General features: G+C 53.5%; 1 protein-coding gene and 1 long non-coding RNA gene across 3 annotated transcripts; one reads left to right on the top strand and one right to left on the bottom strand.

Annotated features, from left to right (window-relative positions):
- Positions 1-2,848: 2,848 nt before the first annotated feature.
- LOC140690790 (uncharacterized) lies at positions 2,849-7,933 on the bottom strand. Of its 2 annotated transcripts, none has more exons than XR_012066113.1 (4): positions 7,743-7,933; positions 4,323-4,438; positions 3,579-3,753; positions 2,849-3,280 (listed from the first exon to the last, which is right to left on the bottom strand). It is a non-coding gene; the product is annotated as an uncharacterized lncRNA (long non-coding RNA). The 2 variants fall into 2 exon arrangements; XR_012066114.1 differs by having other exon boundaries at positions 3,450-3,753.
- Positions 7,934-8,022: 89 nt separating this feature from the next.
- On the top strand, positions 8,023-14,707 carry SOX7 (SRY-box transcription factor 7). Its single transcript, XM_031692570.2, has 2 exons — positions 8,023-8,486; positions 11,849-14,707. Exons 1-2 carry the CDS (start codon positions 8,249-8,251, stop codon positions 12,787-12,789), a joined length of 1,179 nt encoding a protein of 392 aa, XP_031548430.2. The 5' UTR covers positions 8,023-8,248; the 3' UTR covers positions 12,790-14,707.
- The last annotated feature ends 1,483 nt before the right edge of the window (positions 14,708-16,190 follow it).

Below are 16,190 nucleotides of genomic sequence, written 5' to 3' on the forward strand. Positions count from 1 at the left end.
TTATTTTTATTTTTATTTTTTGCCACTTACTTTTTTAAAGATTTTTTTATAAACACACAAAAAATTTTTTTGGTGGGAGGAAGTAATTAGGTTTATTTCTTATTTATTTGTTTTTAATGGAAGTACTGGGAATTGAACCCAGGACCTCATGCATGTTAAGCATACACTTTACCACTGAGCTATATACCCTCCCCCTGGAATATATTTAAAATAGCTCTTTTAACATCCTTATTTGCTAGTTCCATAATTATTTCTGATTCTGTTTCTATTGACTGTTTTTTCCATGCTGGTTTTGAGTTTTATTTTTCTGTTTTTCTGGGTATGTTTCCCAACTACTTTTTTCAATGTTTTCCCCACAGTCTTCATCCGTTTCTCACACACATATACAGATGAGTACTCAGCCAAAGATCCAAGGAGACGCTTCTGCAGATCTCTGCGGTCCTCCCTCTGTGCAGTCTCCTCTTCTTTGCTTCGTCCTCCCATGACTCAGAACACTCTCTCTTCGACACAGCAAGACCGCTGGTCTGTTTCAGTTTCCCTTCCCTGCGCTGTGGCCTGGAAACTTGGGCTGGACTGTGTGCAGGGGAACTTATCAGGTTCGCCTTGTTTGTTTCTCTTTCCCAGGATTATTGTCCTACACTGTGCACAAGGTCTGAAACTTTTGTTTCATATATTTTATCTCACTTTGAAGTGGTTTAAAGTAGGAAGATAAATCTGATCTCTGTTTTTCCATACCTTCATCTTCTGTCATTTAAAAGGTTACTTTCTTAAGTGATATTGTTTGTTTGGCTCCAGCCTCATTCCATTCAAGCGCTACATCTGGTAGAAAATTAAGCAATGAATGGGTGTCCTTGAGAGAGCCTTGGAGTGAGTCATTTTACCAGTTCTTCCACTTACTAGCTGTCATTTCATTTCTACGGGCCTTCATTCCTCATCTCCAAAACTAGGGTAGAAATGAAGTTACTATTACCTTATTCCTATTATTTTCTTTGGGGGAGCTTGGAAAAACCTTTTGAGGGACTGGCATCATGTAGTGTGTCTGCGAGGAAGGCATGAAGAAAAGGGTCACACGCTTCTTTGCCTTGACATTGGTCTTGGGGTGGGAAGCACTGTTATGAGTTACTTAGTTACCTGCCAGTTTTAAACCTCTGGTGTTCTCACCACATCATTTTACACATACACATACCTCATGGTGGTTTGAACACATGGCCACAATTCTTTGACACTCCTCATATTGAGAACTGGGGATCTGTGTTCTCTCCCCTTAAATCTAGCCAGGAGAGGGGACTTGGGACTGCTTTGACCAGTAGAGTGCTGGTCAGAGGTGATGCCACGTGATTTTTGAGCCTAAGTCATAAAATACCATGCAGTTTTTACGTGGTTTGTGGAACACTCATTCTTGGAGCTGAGCTGACGTAAGAAATCATGCTAAAAGGAAGCCAAAACAGTATGGAAGCCATGTAGAGACACTTTAACAGTCCAAGCTTAGCTCAGCCTTTGAGTCATCTCAGCCTTGGTGTCAGATGTATGGGTGAAGAAGCGTCCAGCTCTTGACCATTTAAATTAGTTTGAGCCATTCATGTCTTTTCAGGTGAGACCTCAGATGTCGTGAAGCAGACACCCTCACTGTTCACTGTCCATGTTCCTGCCCACAGAGCCACTGAGTGTAATAATAGTGGTTGCTTGCGCTGGTACTCTTAGGGTGGCTTGTTACACAGCACAGATCACTGGAGCACATCTCATCCCCAGGCACTGGCTGATGCTGGCAGAAGTACAGGGTGACCGGCTCAAGGACCAGTTTAGACTGGTGGTCTACGTGGGTGTGGTGAATGAGGGGCGTGTTTCTCAGTGAAGTCTTCATAAAGGGACGGCTGAGACATCCCAGCTTTCTGAATAGAAACCCAGGAACTCTTGAATGGGGTGTCTTCCCACAAGTTGCTGTGGGCAACTCACTTCGATGCTTGTGGGGTGTGAGGCTGTAAAGTTGGCCTTCTTGTTGCCCAACTAGCCAGCCCACTGCACTGTTTCCTTCTGCCCTCCCTCCGTCCCTTCATTTTTCTTTCCATCCCTCCTCTTCACTGGGTGCCCATTACATGCGACACATCACTCCAGGTTCTGGCGTGTCCGGGATGAGTGTATATGTTAACCACGTCTTTGGTTGTCTGTGTGCTGATGCTTTGGCATCCCCAGCCTTGCTGACTCTGGAGGGACCGCCCCTCCCAGGCCTGGCTTATTCCCAGAGCAGTAAACAACTTGCCTGCTAGTGCAATTTTCATGTGCAAACCCACACCCAAAGCCACGTCCTTTATGAAACGCTCACACTCTGGGCCACTAGCCACCTGCCCTAATCACCCCAGGGCCAATTACCAGGCAACTAGGGACAGCCCCTCTCCCCCAGGGCCACCCAACTTATTCAGCCTCACCAGTCCTAGGCCTGCTTTCCCTCCCTCCCGTGTTTCTTGCTGGGGCAACCACAGTAAGGCCTCTCGCCTGGTCTCCCCTTCTCCAGTGCCTCCCCACGTAGCCCCCAGAGTGTGAAGTACCCTGCTTGGGAACTGTGAGTAACTAGCTTTTCAGTGGCCATCAACTCTTGATCTGTTGGCCTGCCTATATCTCAAATTTTCTGTTAATATACCACATCTTAAAACAGAAGGATATCCAGTCCCAGCCCTAAAGGAACTTAAAATGTCATGGTGGTGGAACCCATAGAATAGGAGGGCGGGTAACCGTCTCGTGCTGTTAGCGCCGTATGCTGGTGTGCTCTCTGGTGACCGCTCAGCCCGCACCTCCGTCTGTGCCCATCTCTGTGGGCGGCGGTACTTCAGTGAACGTTTTATTAAAAGCCAAACATAATAGGTGTGGATATAGCTCAGTGGTAGAGTGTATGCTTAGCAAGCACGAGGTCCTGGGTTTGATCCCCCACACCTCCATTAAATAATAAGTAAATAAACCTAATTACTCCCCTGCAGAAAAAAAAACCCAATAAAATAAAATAAAATAAAAAATAAAAACAAAACATAAAAGAATGGTAGCTTGAAATCCACCCATTAAAGCAACCTCATAAGCCAAACAAATGAGAAATGTCCTTGGTTTCTCACACCAGCTGTTGGCTGCTGACAGAATTCTCCATGATGAGATTGCTACCAGCATCGCCTCACGGCGTCACTCATCACCCTGGCATCACGTCCTCAGAACTCAGGCGTGTGTCGAGAGCCTAAGAAAAGACTTATTTTCCATTTTGCATTATTTATAGGTGGTTTCTCATCAGTTTCTCTTCTTCCTGTTAGGCATATGGACAGAAGAGGCAATAGGGTTAAAGAGATAGAAACATAACTCCTTGAACCAGCTGTTAAGTTTTCCTTGTAATTTGTTGGTTTCTCCATTTAAATTTGTCTGAAAGTTTAGCTCTGACCAATTAAATAAAGATCATTTCAATGCAGTAATCCTACCCTTTTGGAAGGAAATCTGATCATCGTTCAGAGCGGAGTGGGAGAAGGGCTTTGTTCTTGGCTTGGATCTCTCCTAGCCCTCCGTGCTAGGAAGAAGCAAACGCAGCTCCCAGGATGAGCACCGCTTACCTCGGGGCTGTTCTCGGCGTGCACTCGGCCCGGGCAGGCCCATCGTCGCCTCACCGGTCCTCACTAGGCTCTCCGCCCTGTGCCCTGGCCAAGAGACTTGCTCAGATGTGCACGGCCGGTAGTGGCAGATGGGACTGGACTTCGTATCTTCTGGCTCTGAGTCCAGGTGCGGCCACTGTTCACGGGGAGACATGGCTGAGCAGAGACGCGCATGCACGGGCAGAGGGGATGTGCTGTAGGAACCGGAAAGTCTGACCAGGGGACCCCAGGGGAACTTGGGTTTCTCTACCCCAGTGTTTTGTTACGACTGAGTCCCTCTTACGAAAGGATCTTGCTGTCGTCAGGAGGTCTGCACTACCCACACTCAGCAGCAGTGTCATCTGAAAACCCCATTCTTTCTCCTCTAGTCCCTACTGTTAAACCTAAGACACTGTGACACTCTGTCCAGGTGTCCTTGTGTCCTGCCTGCTTCCAGTCCGCCCAGGTAAGCCGCTGGGTATGTCTTAAATCCCTGCTGTGTGGCTTAATCCCTCCGAATTATTCTAAATCAGAGATCTTGATGAATTTCTCATAAATGACTCTGGAGATTTCTGGTGGTTAAAAGAGAGGAACTCTGCTTCTTGGTGGAAGCCCATCCAGGGGTGGGGGAGAGGGCAGCTGGCAGGCCTGGGCTAGGTCTCCAAGCTCTCCAGCATGCACCTTGCCGGTGGCCAACAGAGTCTACCCATTTGCTTTTCATGTTACCTTGAACTTCAGCAGCCATTTGGATGAGGAAAGGTCCAGTGGAACTTGAGCGATGGATCAGTCAAATTCAGATACATCAGTGTGAGCAAAATGTGGTGGTGATTTCAACCTCCAGCCTGGTGTGAGGGATAAAACACACTAGCAAAACATGCACAAAACTGTGCAGAGATGAGGGCCGGGAGTGATGGCTCCCTCTGCTCAGTGCAGCCGCCTTCCACTTGGTCCCTTGAAGAGCCTGGTCTGGTGCTAGGTGCCAGGGCTGCCAGGTTGCAGCAGGAATTGCGCCCTGTCCCCCCTTTCTCCTCCCCCTAGAGTCACGGAAACCCTACAGTTTGGGATAGAAGGAGGAAAGCTCCTTGAGGGGAAAGTTTTGTAGGTTTGTCCCTGTTAATTTTACATTTAAAATTCCTTTCATTATTTTACAACATTTCACAGTTATTTAAAATATCTGAGGCGCTTTCACAAACAGTAATCCTGTATCATCCCCATTTTACTGGTGAAGAAACGAAGGCTGAGATCAGGTCAATGAACTATCATCACACCACTAGTGACCTGAAGCAACTTACACTTGGGGGGTTCCTGACTTCGAGTCCTGTGTTCCTGGAAACCCTGCTCAGTGAACTACAGAGCTAAAGGGAGATGGGCTGGAGTGGGGAGAGGGGGAAGGGGAGGAGGAGGAGAAAGGGAAGGAGGGAGAGGGAAGGAGGAGGCAGGAAAGTAGGGAGCGAGGAAAGGGGTGTGGAGGGTAGTAAAAGGCTTTTGAGAAAGAGAGCAGAGCGCGCATTTCACAATACACATGGGAAAAGTCAGACGCAGACCTGCGGCCCCAACTCTACTCTCCCGTGTCTTTGGGAACCCCCATCCCATACTGTTTCGGGTCCAAGGACCTGCGGGACTGGCATCACAGTCCCAAACGTCTCCACCCTTCTTGGCACGGCTGCTTGCGAATTCACTGCGTGGAGTCTTCACGGATGAGCCTCTGTCAACAACTGGCCATAATCCTGGGCTCAGCGCAGGCCAGAGCAGGTGTGGGGGATGCCCCGGAATACGCCAGCCCTCTGAGCCCCGGGCTTTGGGGACGTTTGAGCTCTCTGCGGAGCTCCAGAGGATTGAAGGTCGCCGTGACCCGAGAGGCAGTGGGGTCACAGGACCCAGCATCCCTTAGCTCCGCCTGCACCAGGGCACGCTTGCATAAATTTGCGCAGGTGAATCAATGCGTAGTTGCAAATTAAAGAAGAAATAAAGGAGTGGAGTGAGTGAAAGAACCCGGGTTCCCGCGTGCATACAGTGCACACGCTCGGGGCGGCGCCGTGCGAGCGATATGGCTGTTAACGCCCAGGTCCTGGACAACCCAGGCTCGCGCTCTCTCCGGACAGAATGCAAGAAATTATGATTGGAAACAACATCGCCAACATGTGTTCTCTCTGCCTCCGTCCCCGTTGTTTTCTCCATCTTTGCTGTCGGACTCTGGAATCCAACTCCATGGCTCTGCGCTCCGGGAATCTCCGGGGCCTACGCATCTACCCAACCTGGTGCGCCCCCGTTGCGTGCACTCTCAGCTCCAGAGCCGCGCGGAGAGGGCGCCGGAGGTTGCGGGCGGGCGTGGGGACGCCCGCGGCTGGCAAGCGGGCGCTGTCCCTTAGAGACCTCTGACCCTGCGGAGCATCGTCCTGCCCTAGAACGGCGATGGGGTTAGAAAGGGTCTGAGTCGAGTCCTTCCGGAGACCCTGGGCTGCGGTGCAAATCCACCTGCGGGGATCCCTTCTGCCCCACAACAGCGAGCTGCACCCCCCCGGCCGGGCGCGGCCCTAGCTACCCGCGGTTCCTGGAGCATTCTGGTCTGGGGATTTTTATTGAAGAATTTCTGGCAGAGGGGTTCAACACGGGAACCGGCCTAGGCTTCCCGGAGTAGGGAAGTCTGCCTAGACCGCGAACACGTGTTCGCCTCAAACCATCCCCTTCCAGCTCAGTCCTCGGCGCCAGCCAGCTCCGCCTCTCTACCTCGGGTTGCAAGATGCTCTCTCGGCTCCCAGCACGCACTTGCCAGCCAGCACCGCGCCCCGCGCTAATCAGCCCGGAGAGCAGTGGGTGGAGTGCTCGGGCCTAGGGTGCTGCTACTGGCTGCTGGCTGGAAGGGCGAGAAAACTAAGCAGCCTATTTTGTGTGTAAAGCCCGTTCTTGGATAAGTATTATCCCGGGCTCCAGAGGTTAAAACTGGGACTTAAAAACGGAGAAGCTGCACTTCTCCATTCACTTGCACGGTCTCAGCCTTGGGGCCCGCCCGGGAGGGCGCGTTGCACACAAGGTGCCTGTGAACTCAGTCCCTGCACGCTGGGACACTGAAATCCGGACTTAGAACTTTCAGACTGCATGTGTAGAGTTCTGTTAACATCAACCAACATGTACAGAGTTCTGGCTTTCATACACAATCCTGTTAGATCAGTCTTACCATCTTCCTCATTTTAGGATTGGGAAAGGAGGCCTACAGAGATGCTTGACTCTTGCAAAGTCACACAGTAAGTAACCCAACACTGAAGACAGGTCTTGACTCCAGACCCCACAGTCCTCTCACAATGCTACCTCCTTTCAGGGTCACCTCTGGGGAGCCCTGCTGGGGGGGCGCTCAGTAATACATGCGGATTGAATTCTAGGATCTAGTCAAGTCTTATGGCTGCCCCGTTTTACACAGCAGGGTGTGTCTAAGTTGTATCTGCTCGCTCATTTATTCACTCACTTATCTGGCAGTTCCTGAGTGCCTACTGTGTGGCAGCACTGAAGTGAGAGCCAGGGAACAGCCCTACTCACTCGAAACCGCGTCACGCGGAGCTGCCGTCTGAGCAAGGGGTTTGCGTCTTCGAGGGACGAGGGACGAGGGACGAGCTCCTAGCCCGCCCAGAACCCGCAGCCCCGTCTACCCTGGGGTGTCAGGAGGAGAGGAACTCGGAAGCTACCAGTTCGGGCCAAAGCCTAGGGGACGCGGGACGGGAGGGCCGGAACGACTCCGCTCTGAGAAGCAGGACTGCTGGTCGGAGAAAACAACCATGAGAAAGGAATTCCGTGAGAGAAGGGCTAGCGGCCGGGACACTGGAGACTGGGGTGGGGTGGGGTGGGAATGGGGGTGTGAGGAGAGAGAAATCAGATGTCAGGGGGAATAAGGAAGAGCTGAGAGCCAGGGAGCTGCGGGGCGTCGCGGGGGCCCTCGGGTGGGCGCTGCGAAGAGCCCGATGCGTGATCCGGCCCCAGCCCTTGCCAGCCTCTATGGCCGCCCAAGTCGGCTGGGGGGAGGTTGTCGCCCCCCGGGTCATTTTAGGCAAGCAGTAGGTGTGTTCTGTTAAGAACGGTTCACAGGCTACTCTGGGTTGGGGTGGGGGATGGGGGATGGGGGAAAAGTCTCTCGCGCCCGGGCTTTCCCAGCGAAACCTGTTTGGCCTCGGTTCTCCGTAGGATTCCACGCGCGGGGGGAGCTGGCGGGTCCTGGCCCAGGGAGGCCGCGCGGCCAGTCAGGCCGAGGGCCCGTCCGGCTCCCGCTCCCGGGCCTGGTGACTGCGGGCGGCGTCCGCCAGCCGGCCGGAGGCACCTGCGCCGGGAGCGGGCCGGACGAGGGGCGGCCGGGCGCGGATCCCCGGGAGGGACCTGGGAGGCGGAGGGGCGGGCCAGGGGCGGGCACGGGGAAGCGGCCCTCCCTCCCGCCTCCCCTGCCCGCAGGTCGGAGCGGGGACGCGGCGGCCCGGGACGCAGGAGGGGGCTGCGCCGAGAAGGAGGGAGGGGCCGCGCCGCCTTCGAGAGTCATTGGAGGACGCGGCCGCCCGAAGCTGATAAATAAGGGGCCGGGCCGCGGCTGCGGGCCAAGTTGGACGCCCCGACCCGTGCGAGGGCCAGGTCAGCGCCGGCCCGACGACGCGAAGCGAGGCGACCCCCGTGCGGCCATGGCCTCGCTGCTGGGAGCTTACCCGTGGCCCGAGGGGCTCGAGTGCCCGGCCCTGGAAGCCGAGCTGTCGGACGGGCTGTCGCCGCCGGCCGCCCCCCGCCCGCCGGGGGACAAGGGCTCGGAGAGCCGGATCCGGCGGCCCATGAACGCCTTCATGGTGTGGGCCAAGGACGAGAGGAAACGTCTGGCGGTGCAGAACCCGGACCTGCACAACGCCGAGCTCAGCAAGATGCTGGGTGAGTGGGCGGGCGGGGCGCGCCCCGAGGTCGGCGGGCCGGGGCTGGCGGCTGGAGGCCGGGCGGGGGCCGCGCGGGGGCGGGTGGGACAGGACCCGGCGCGGGGGCCGCGCGGGCGCGCGCCGTGCCCGTGAGGTTGGGCATCGGGGCCGGGATTCCCAGCAGGGACACCTGGAGGAAGCCCAGAGTGAAACGGCGCGGTCCGCCGAGGTGGCTGGGGAGGCCCGCTCGCGAGGACCGGAGCCGAGTTAGGGGTCCCGGGGCACAGGCGGGGCCCCGCAGCGGCCGGGCGGCCGAGACCCGCGCGCACCGACGGGCGGGGACGGAAACGCCGAGGCCGGGTAGAATGGGCGTCTGCTAGCAATACCGGAGCGGGAAAACCATCATTCCCTGAACTTCACCACCAGCACAATCAATCACAGAGGGAGGCTGGAACTATCACTAACGAATATTCTTGAAGAGAGATCTTAGGGGAACGCATTGCTGCTTTACCTTAATTATTAAACCAACAGCAAAATTGACTTGATTTCGAACCTTCATTTCGCAATCGCAGGAGTGTAGAAAATTTGCTTCGGATGCTTAGGACGGCCGGTGAGGGTTTGTCCTGCAGCTCGGCTGCTTCCCAAGGGCTGCTGAGCTGTCCCAACCCATGCGGCCCGACTGGGGACAGGGACGAGCCAGGCCAAGGAGCCTAGAGAGAGGATGTTCCTGGAGTTCCTGTCGGGGTTTCTCCTCTCTCCCTTGTCAGGCGCTGAGCACTTATCAGCTCCACCCAACTCCTAACCTCTTTGCCCTTCACTGTGGTTTTTACTCATTTTAACCCATGGGAACCTTTCAAAGCAGGCGCCAGGCCCAGTGAGAAGGCCCAGTGTGTGGGCACTCCAGGCTGACCCTGACCTCTCCAACCCCACCCGGCCCAGATTGGAGAATTTTTCCGTTGGGGCGCCAGGCTTCTTCCCCAGATCGGTAGTGAGGGCGGACCTCCATCTTTGTGCTCCCCTGCAGAGGGCCTGCCTGCAGTTAGATGCCCTTTCAAAGCCACTGATGGAGTACTGGTTTCAGAGAGCCTCCTACCTATGGCCCAGTCCGCTGGCTAGCTGTGCCTGGGGTGAATGAGTGGGCCAGTGTCTTAGCGAGCCCCTTCCCACACAAAAAAAATATTTAAAATCATACTTCATACTGTGTTGGCATGAAGACAAATATATTAATATGTTCAATAATATAAAACATTTTCCTTCCAACTGAAAGTCCATATTTTTCTTCAGATTTCTAAAGAAATGAGAATACTTTCTTTATTGTGGGTCCCTGAAAGTTTTTCTGGTGTCCCCCAGTCGCCATGCCAGGAGGGAGCAGGCCCAGCCTGGGGCAGAGATCTCAGGCTGGGGAGCCTTGCAGGATGGGGGCTGCCTGCTCCCAGAGAAAGGATAGGAGAAGGGACCCGGTTGACAGACACCTCCTGTGAGCTGATTCCTGCTGGCAGCTGGCACTTGGGCTTCCAGAAGTTACAGTGCATTATGCAGGAAAGACACTTGTTGCTTTCTGCTTAGCCACACAGCCCCAGGCACTGGGCAAGGGAAACCAACATGGTGTTGCTTTGAAAAATGCAGACTTTCTAAACCTGCTCATAGAGGGGGCAGCAGGATGGTCTGCGTCCACCCCCTGGGATCGTGCCCAGCCTTTTCCTTTCTGACTTAGGGAAGGGAAAGGGCTGAATGTGGGAGTCCAAACTTTTTTGACTATTAGCTTTCCAATCTTTAACATTAAAAACCTCACCCAGTAGCACTTGTATTTTTGAGAATGAGAAAGCATGTAAAGACAGTTATACATTTGGTGGTGTTTAAAATGAATCTGTTTTATGAATACTACAATATCCAGGTACACTTAGAAACTAGGGTCACACTGCATATTCAGTCCACAGTCAGGGTGTGGGTGAGTCTGGATCTTGGGCCTCTTGCAACAACTTTGTGGCCTCAGCCACAGGCTGGAAACTGGTGACCAACTCCAAATCTGGAGTTCCTGACACTTTTCAAGTTGCCCTTTTAAATGAGAGCTAATTATATTAATTGACAATTCTGTCAGAATAGTTACAAATTTTCATCCAAAAGGTAGAACGCGTTTAATAAGGGCCCTCCTGCAGCCCCTTTTGCGGGCCTGGCACTCAGGGCCTGCCAGCACCTGCGCCGAGGGGCCAAACACACGGCTCTGGATGTGGCCCTCTGCAGAGTGCTCTGAGTGGGAGATGTGGCCCCTTTCCTTCCAGGGCTTAGCAGAGGGCCTGCCCTCTGGGCAGGTTGGTCTCAAACTTCAGGATATAGTAGAGTCATGGGGGAACTTGTCAAGTTGTAGAATCCTGAGTCCACCCTAGGAGGTAACAATCTAAGGGGTCCCGAAGTGACCTTCAGAAAACCTGCAGCAGAGTGAATGTGCAGTGTACTTTGAGAGAGAAAGAGACACTAAGGTGATTTACAAAACAACACACAAGTGAGTGAGGATGAATAGAAAACACAAGTGAACCCAGCTTCTTTGCATCAGTGGGACACAAGTGTGGGATGTTTCTTTAGGAGAAAGTTTTGAGCTCAGAGGCATCGGAGAATTAAGGGATTTGCTCCTGTGTAGAGGTGACCCCTGACATGGGCAGAAGGCCCTAAATAGATGGCTGGAAGCTGTCTGGTGTGTGTGTGTGTGTGCATGTGTTGCAGGCAGCTGCTAGCATTCTGGTCACAGCCAGGTCTTCACGCAGTGGGGTCCTATTTGACCTTCAGATATAAGGGCTAACCCTCTGTTGCCAAGTGAGATCCTCTAATTTACATCCATTTGTGAAACTATGGACTGGGCGTGAGTTCCCTCACAAGAAAGCCTGCGAGATTTATGCCACAAATAAATATTACAGCATCACTTCCTTAGAGGCGGCTGTAATCAAGGAAGGCAGAGTTTTCATTAAGATGCACAAATGATTAGAATTGACCCTGGAGGGGAAAGGGAACCCAAATCAATGTTGGAGTCGTTACATATTTTTGTCCTGTCGCTGACATTGGGCCAGGTGGGCCTTTCACTGTGCATCCCGCACTGTCTATACCTACATCTGGTGGCTTTGATGTGAGAGGTGCCCTGGCTGTGTGTGTGATTGGCAGGAGCGCTTTGGGGAGTGCAAGCGGGAGAGGTTGGCTTGGTCTTACTGAGCGCGCAGGACATGGGCTGGGGAGAGGCGCGAGGAGTGCCGTGAGTCCTGCGCAAAGGGCCGGGGGCCAGAGGCGGCCGGCGTGTGCATGCATGATGCTTGGAGGCCCCAGTCCGAGACAGGTGCGTGGGCCGCCCCAGCCGCGCAGGTGCTGAACTTGGCCTTCTCTGACTTGTGTGAGCAGGAAAGTCGTGGAAGGCGCTGACGCTGTCCCAGAAGAGGCCCTACGTGGACGAGGCGGAGCGGCTGCGCCTGCAGCACATGCAGGATTACCCCAACTACAAGTACCGCCCGCGCAGGAAGAAGCAGGCCAAGCGCCTGTGCAAGCGCGTGGACCCCGGCTTCCTGCTGAGCTCGCTCTCCCGCGACCAGAACGCTCTGCCCGAGAAGCGGGGCGGCGGCCGGGCGGCGCTGGGGGAGAAGGAGGACCGGGGTGAGTACTCCCCGGGCTCCGCGCTGCCCAGCCTGCGGGGCTGCTTCCATGAGGGCCCGGCCGGCGGCGGCGGCGGCGGCGGCGGCGGCGGCGGCACCGGCACGCCGGGCAGCGTGGACGCGTACCCTTACGGGCTGCCCACCCCGCCGGAGATGTCGCCCCTGGACGCGCTGGAGCCGGAGCAGACCTTCTTCTCCTCCCCCTGCCAGGAGGAGCATGCGCACACCCGCCGCATCCCCCACCTGCCCGCGCCCCCCTACTCGCCGGAGTATGCCCCCAGCCCCCTCCACTGCGGCCACCCCCTGAGCTCCCTGACCCTCGGCCAGTCCTCAGGCGTCTCTATGATGCCTGGCTGTCCCCCGTCCCCTGCCTATTACTCCCCTGCAACCTACCCGCCTCTCCACTCCAACCTCCATGCCCACCTGGGCCAGCTCTCCCCGCCTCCCGAGCACCCCGGCTTTGACGCCCTGGATCAGCTGAGCCAGGCGGAACTCCTGGGGGACATGGATCGCAATGAGTTCGACCAGTACTTGAACACTCCTGGCCACCCAGACTCTGCCGCCGGGGCCGTGGCCCTCAGTGGGCAGGCCGCGGTGTCTCAGGTGACACCAACGGGCCCCACGGAGACCAGCCTCATCTCCGTGCTGGCTGATGCCACGGCCACGTACTACAACAGCTACAGCGTGTCATAGAGCCGGGACAGCCAGCCTGGCCCTGCCTCGAAGCCGTTTCTCCTTCCCGCGCCGAGCGGAGCGGATGCGCAGCGCCCCGGGGCGGGCAGGTCTGAACTGCCGCTCGCGGAGCCGCTCTGCGGATCCCAGGGCCCCTCCGCCCCCTTCCCCGCCTGCCCCGCCCCCTGCAGCCTGCATTTCGAGTTATAGTCCTTCAAATGAGTTTTCACCGGCTGCACCGTGGAAATAAGGCACGGTCGTCGCTGAAAGACGGTGTTTCCCGGTAGAATTTTCACTGGCCTCTCCTCCCCCGTCCTCAGACCGGAAACAAGTTGGGGAAGAGCCCAGCAGCATTCGGGCCTCTCCTGCTTCTGACTCAGCCGCAGGAGGTTCAGCCGTCCTGACCTGTGGGTCTTCCAGGTGAGGGGAACCCGGGCTAAGATTCAGGGGACCCAGGATGCGATCTCAATTCTGCCTCAGGGGGCTGGAGGCAATCCGACTCACTTCTCCCTTTCCAGCCCGTTCCCCCGTCTATAAAGTGAGGGACAGACATCTGCTCCAGGTCACTTCTGCTCCAAGGTTTTCTGATTTAAGGTTCTCTCAAGGCTAACAGGAAAATGAAGTTTGCCTCAGTGAGCTCATTAATGTGCAACCTGGCGACAATTCGTGCACAGCCCAAGGATACCAGGCTTTGCTGCACTTGGCCTGCCTTCCAAAAGGATCATAGTCTTCCAAAAGGAGGCTTTTCCAGTTTGAGAAAAAATACACATCTCGATTTGGGAAATTAACCACTGAGCTTAAATGCATCACTGAAAATGAGATTAAATTCATGCTGATCTTTTAAGAAAAAAACCATATTTTTAAAGATAAGTTCTTTTTTATTACACATACATTTCAAGAGAATATACACAGCCTGAATGTATACAGTGTGTGTGAGACAACACAGCACACACACCTTCATGCACTGCCTGGATCAGAAACTCCTGCTGGTATTAGCAACTTCTCATCAACCCTCTGTGCCTAACCACCCAAAGAGCAGGGAACTGGAACAGAATTTCAGCACAGTACCATCGATTTCCTCCAATCTGGATGTGTTGATTTCTTGAGCAAAGCTTCATCACACTCTCCCGCCTACAGATGCAAAAGAAACTTCTTTCCCACTGTCCCCATCTCCCTTTCTCGGTTTCCTGGAATTTCTTTTTTCTCTTCTCCCCTGCTCTTCCTTCACCCCTGAATTGGCCACTAATTCAAAGATCCCTTGACTTTAAAAATCCCAGGTGTGTTTCCTATGGCTGAGATGGAAATTTGTTCTCCTTAGCAGCCAGCTGGTCCTTCAGGTAATATCTTCAGCCAACACATCAAAGCAACCTCCCCTTTGTTGTATTTACTTCCCAAAGAACAGAAATGCACTGTGATTCAGAAAATGTTTCTGAGCCCTGACCCCACCCCCTGAACATTTCCATCCTTCCCCCAAACCTCCTTTGAAGGACCATACCTATCAGTGAGCTAAAAGACAGTTGTATTTTTGATTTCAGCATATTATTGCCTGTATGAAATATGCGTTTTATATATTCTCCTATTATTTTCACCTTATATTTTGTATTGTTGAAAGATCTTTTTTTTCCTTCCAAGGAGTCCTCCTGTAAAATCACTTATCAGATATGATTAATCTTTATGCTATTACTGTATATAACATTTGGTAATAAATAGTAAATCATGGACAATATGATTGGTGCACTCCAGAATGTGTGTTGGTAATCTTGTAAAACATTCTCACAGACATTAAGCTAAACTGTTCCATTTTCTGTAAGAACTACACATGCTTTGGAACGGTTGTAGATATTCATTTGTCTAAAATATTTAATTTAAATAAACGTTTTTGTACCGTGACCATTCTATCATTTGAAATATAGTTTTGCAAGAAGAAAAAGTTTTCCAGTGGGGCGTAGATACGATGCCCAGCGCTACTTACAGTGTTGGTCAAAATGTTTTTATTTTAAGAAGTTATCTTGTAGGAGTGGTTGATTTTATTTTATGAGTGACGATAGAAAGATAAAGCCTAATTTTACACATTAGAAACAGTGTGTTGTTGTCACTGACACTGAAAAGAAAGACAAACTCATAGCCTACTTGCGAAACAGTTTTCTCCTCAGGAGGGATGACTTCATACTTGTAAAGTGGGATGAGGTGATTACCAGGCTGTCTGGAGAGAGGAAGTTTAAGTTCTGCCCAATTATTTGCTCACTGAAGGCTACCGCATTTCTCCTTCTTTTTGAAATAGTCTAAGAATCTTTACTGTGCATTTATAGGTGTAGGACTACAAGAACTGTGGGCTCTTGAAACCCCATGGAGGGTTGTGGAGAAGACAGGGGAGCACGCGGATGCGTAATTGAAGGATGTAATATCATGTGAGGGTAGGAATAAAATTCCAGCCAAAAAGTGCCCAGAAAAAGACCCTGATGATTACTCAGTCCCCATGCGGGTCACCGTGTCTAGCTTCTCTCCATGGGGAAGCGGTCGTAACTTGTTGAAGTCAAGAGTAGCCTTGTGTTCTACCAGGCCCTCTGGGCCAAGGAGGGGCCTTGGGACGGCCCAACTGGGCATACGTTCATCCTGCAAATCTGATCATAATCTCTAGTCATTACTTTAATAGCACTTTATAGGCAGAGGGAGTTTTACAGCAAGTTTTATGATCTGTTTCTCATCCACAGCCCCAGGTGGGGCCCGTCATCTCTCCACTCCATTGCACAGCGAGGGACACTGAGGCCTAGGGTGGGAGGTGGCCCAGCGTAGCTCACCTCACCCCACTGGGCCAGTGGAGGCTAGGGTGTCAGCACGTCGTCAGATAACAGTTGCTGGAACAGCCTCTCAGCTAGAGGCTCATGCCTTTTTAGCGCTGCACCAGGGCATGGAATTACCTGTGGTCCACTCATATCCGCCACAGCCCAGGCAAGAGGATGGATGGAGCGGAAGTGACAGGGCCGGCATTCGACGAAACCCCAGTTCCTTGCTGCCCAGGTCCCCTGCTGTGGTCGGCTGACAGTGGCCGTCTGCAGGTCATCAGCTGGCTGGAGGGCTTGTCCTGTAGCGTCCCGGGTCTGTCTGCCAGTATCCCACCCTGGACACTGCCAGGTGGGCGTGTCTCATTCCAGGACATACTCTTGGGCGGGGGCGGTGTCCCTGCCTCTAGAAGGGCAGGAAGCAGGCAGGCGACAGGCTGCTGTCTCGCTTTTGCTCGGCTGGGAGGGGAACAGTCGTGCCCAGAAGCCAAGGGCATTTTAGAGCTTTAGCTGCCAGTCCTGGGGACCCAGCTGCCCCCGGTGACCAGAGCGCTTTTGGCTTTGGCTGACGAGAATGGGTGGGGATGGACAGTGATGAGTCGTTTTCCTAGAACGTAGAGGTCGCCTTTTCACACTTTTCCT

Source organism: Vicugna pacos, chromosome 31 (assembly GCF_048564905.1).
Source record: "Vicugna pacos chromosome 31, VicPac4, whole genome shotgun sequence".
NCBI lineage: Eukaryota > Metazoa > Chordata > Mammalia > Artiodactyla > Camelidae > Vicugna > Vicugna pacos.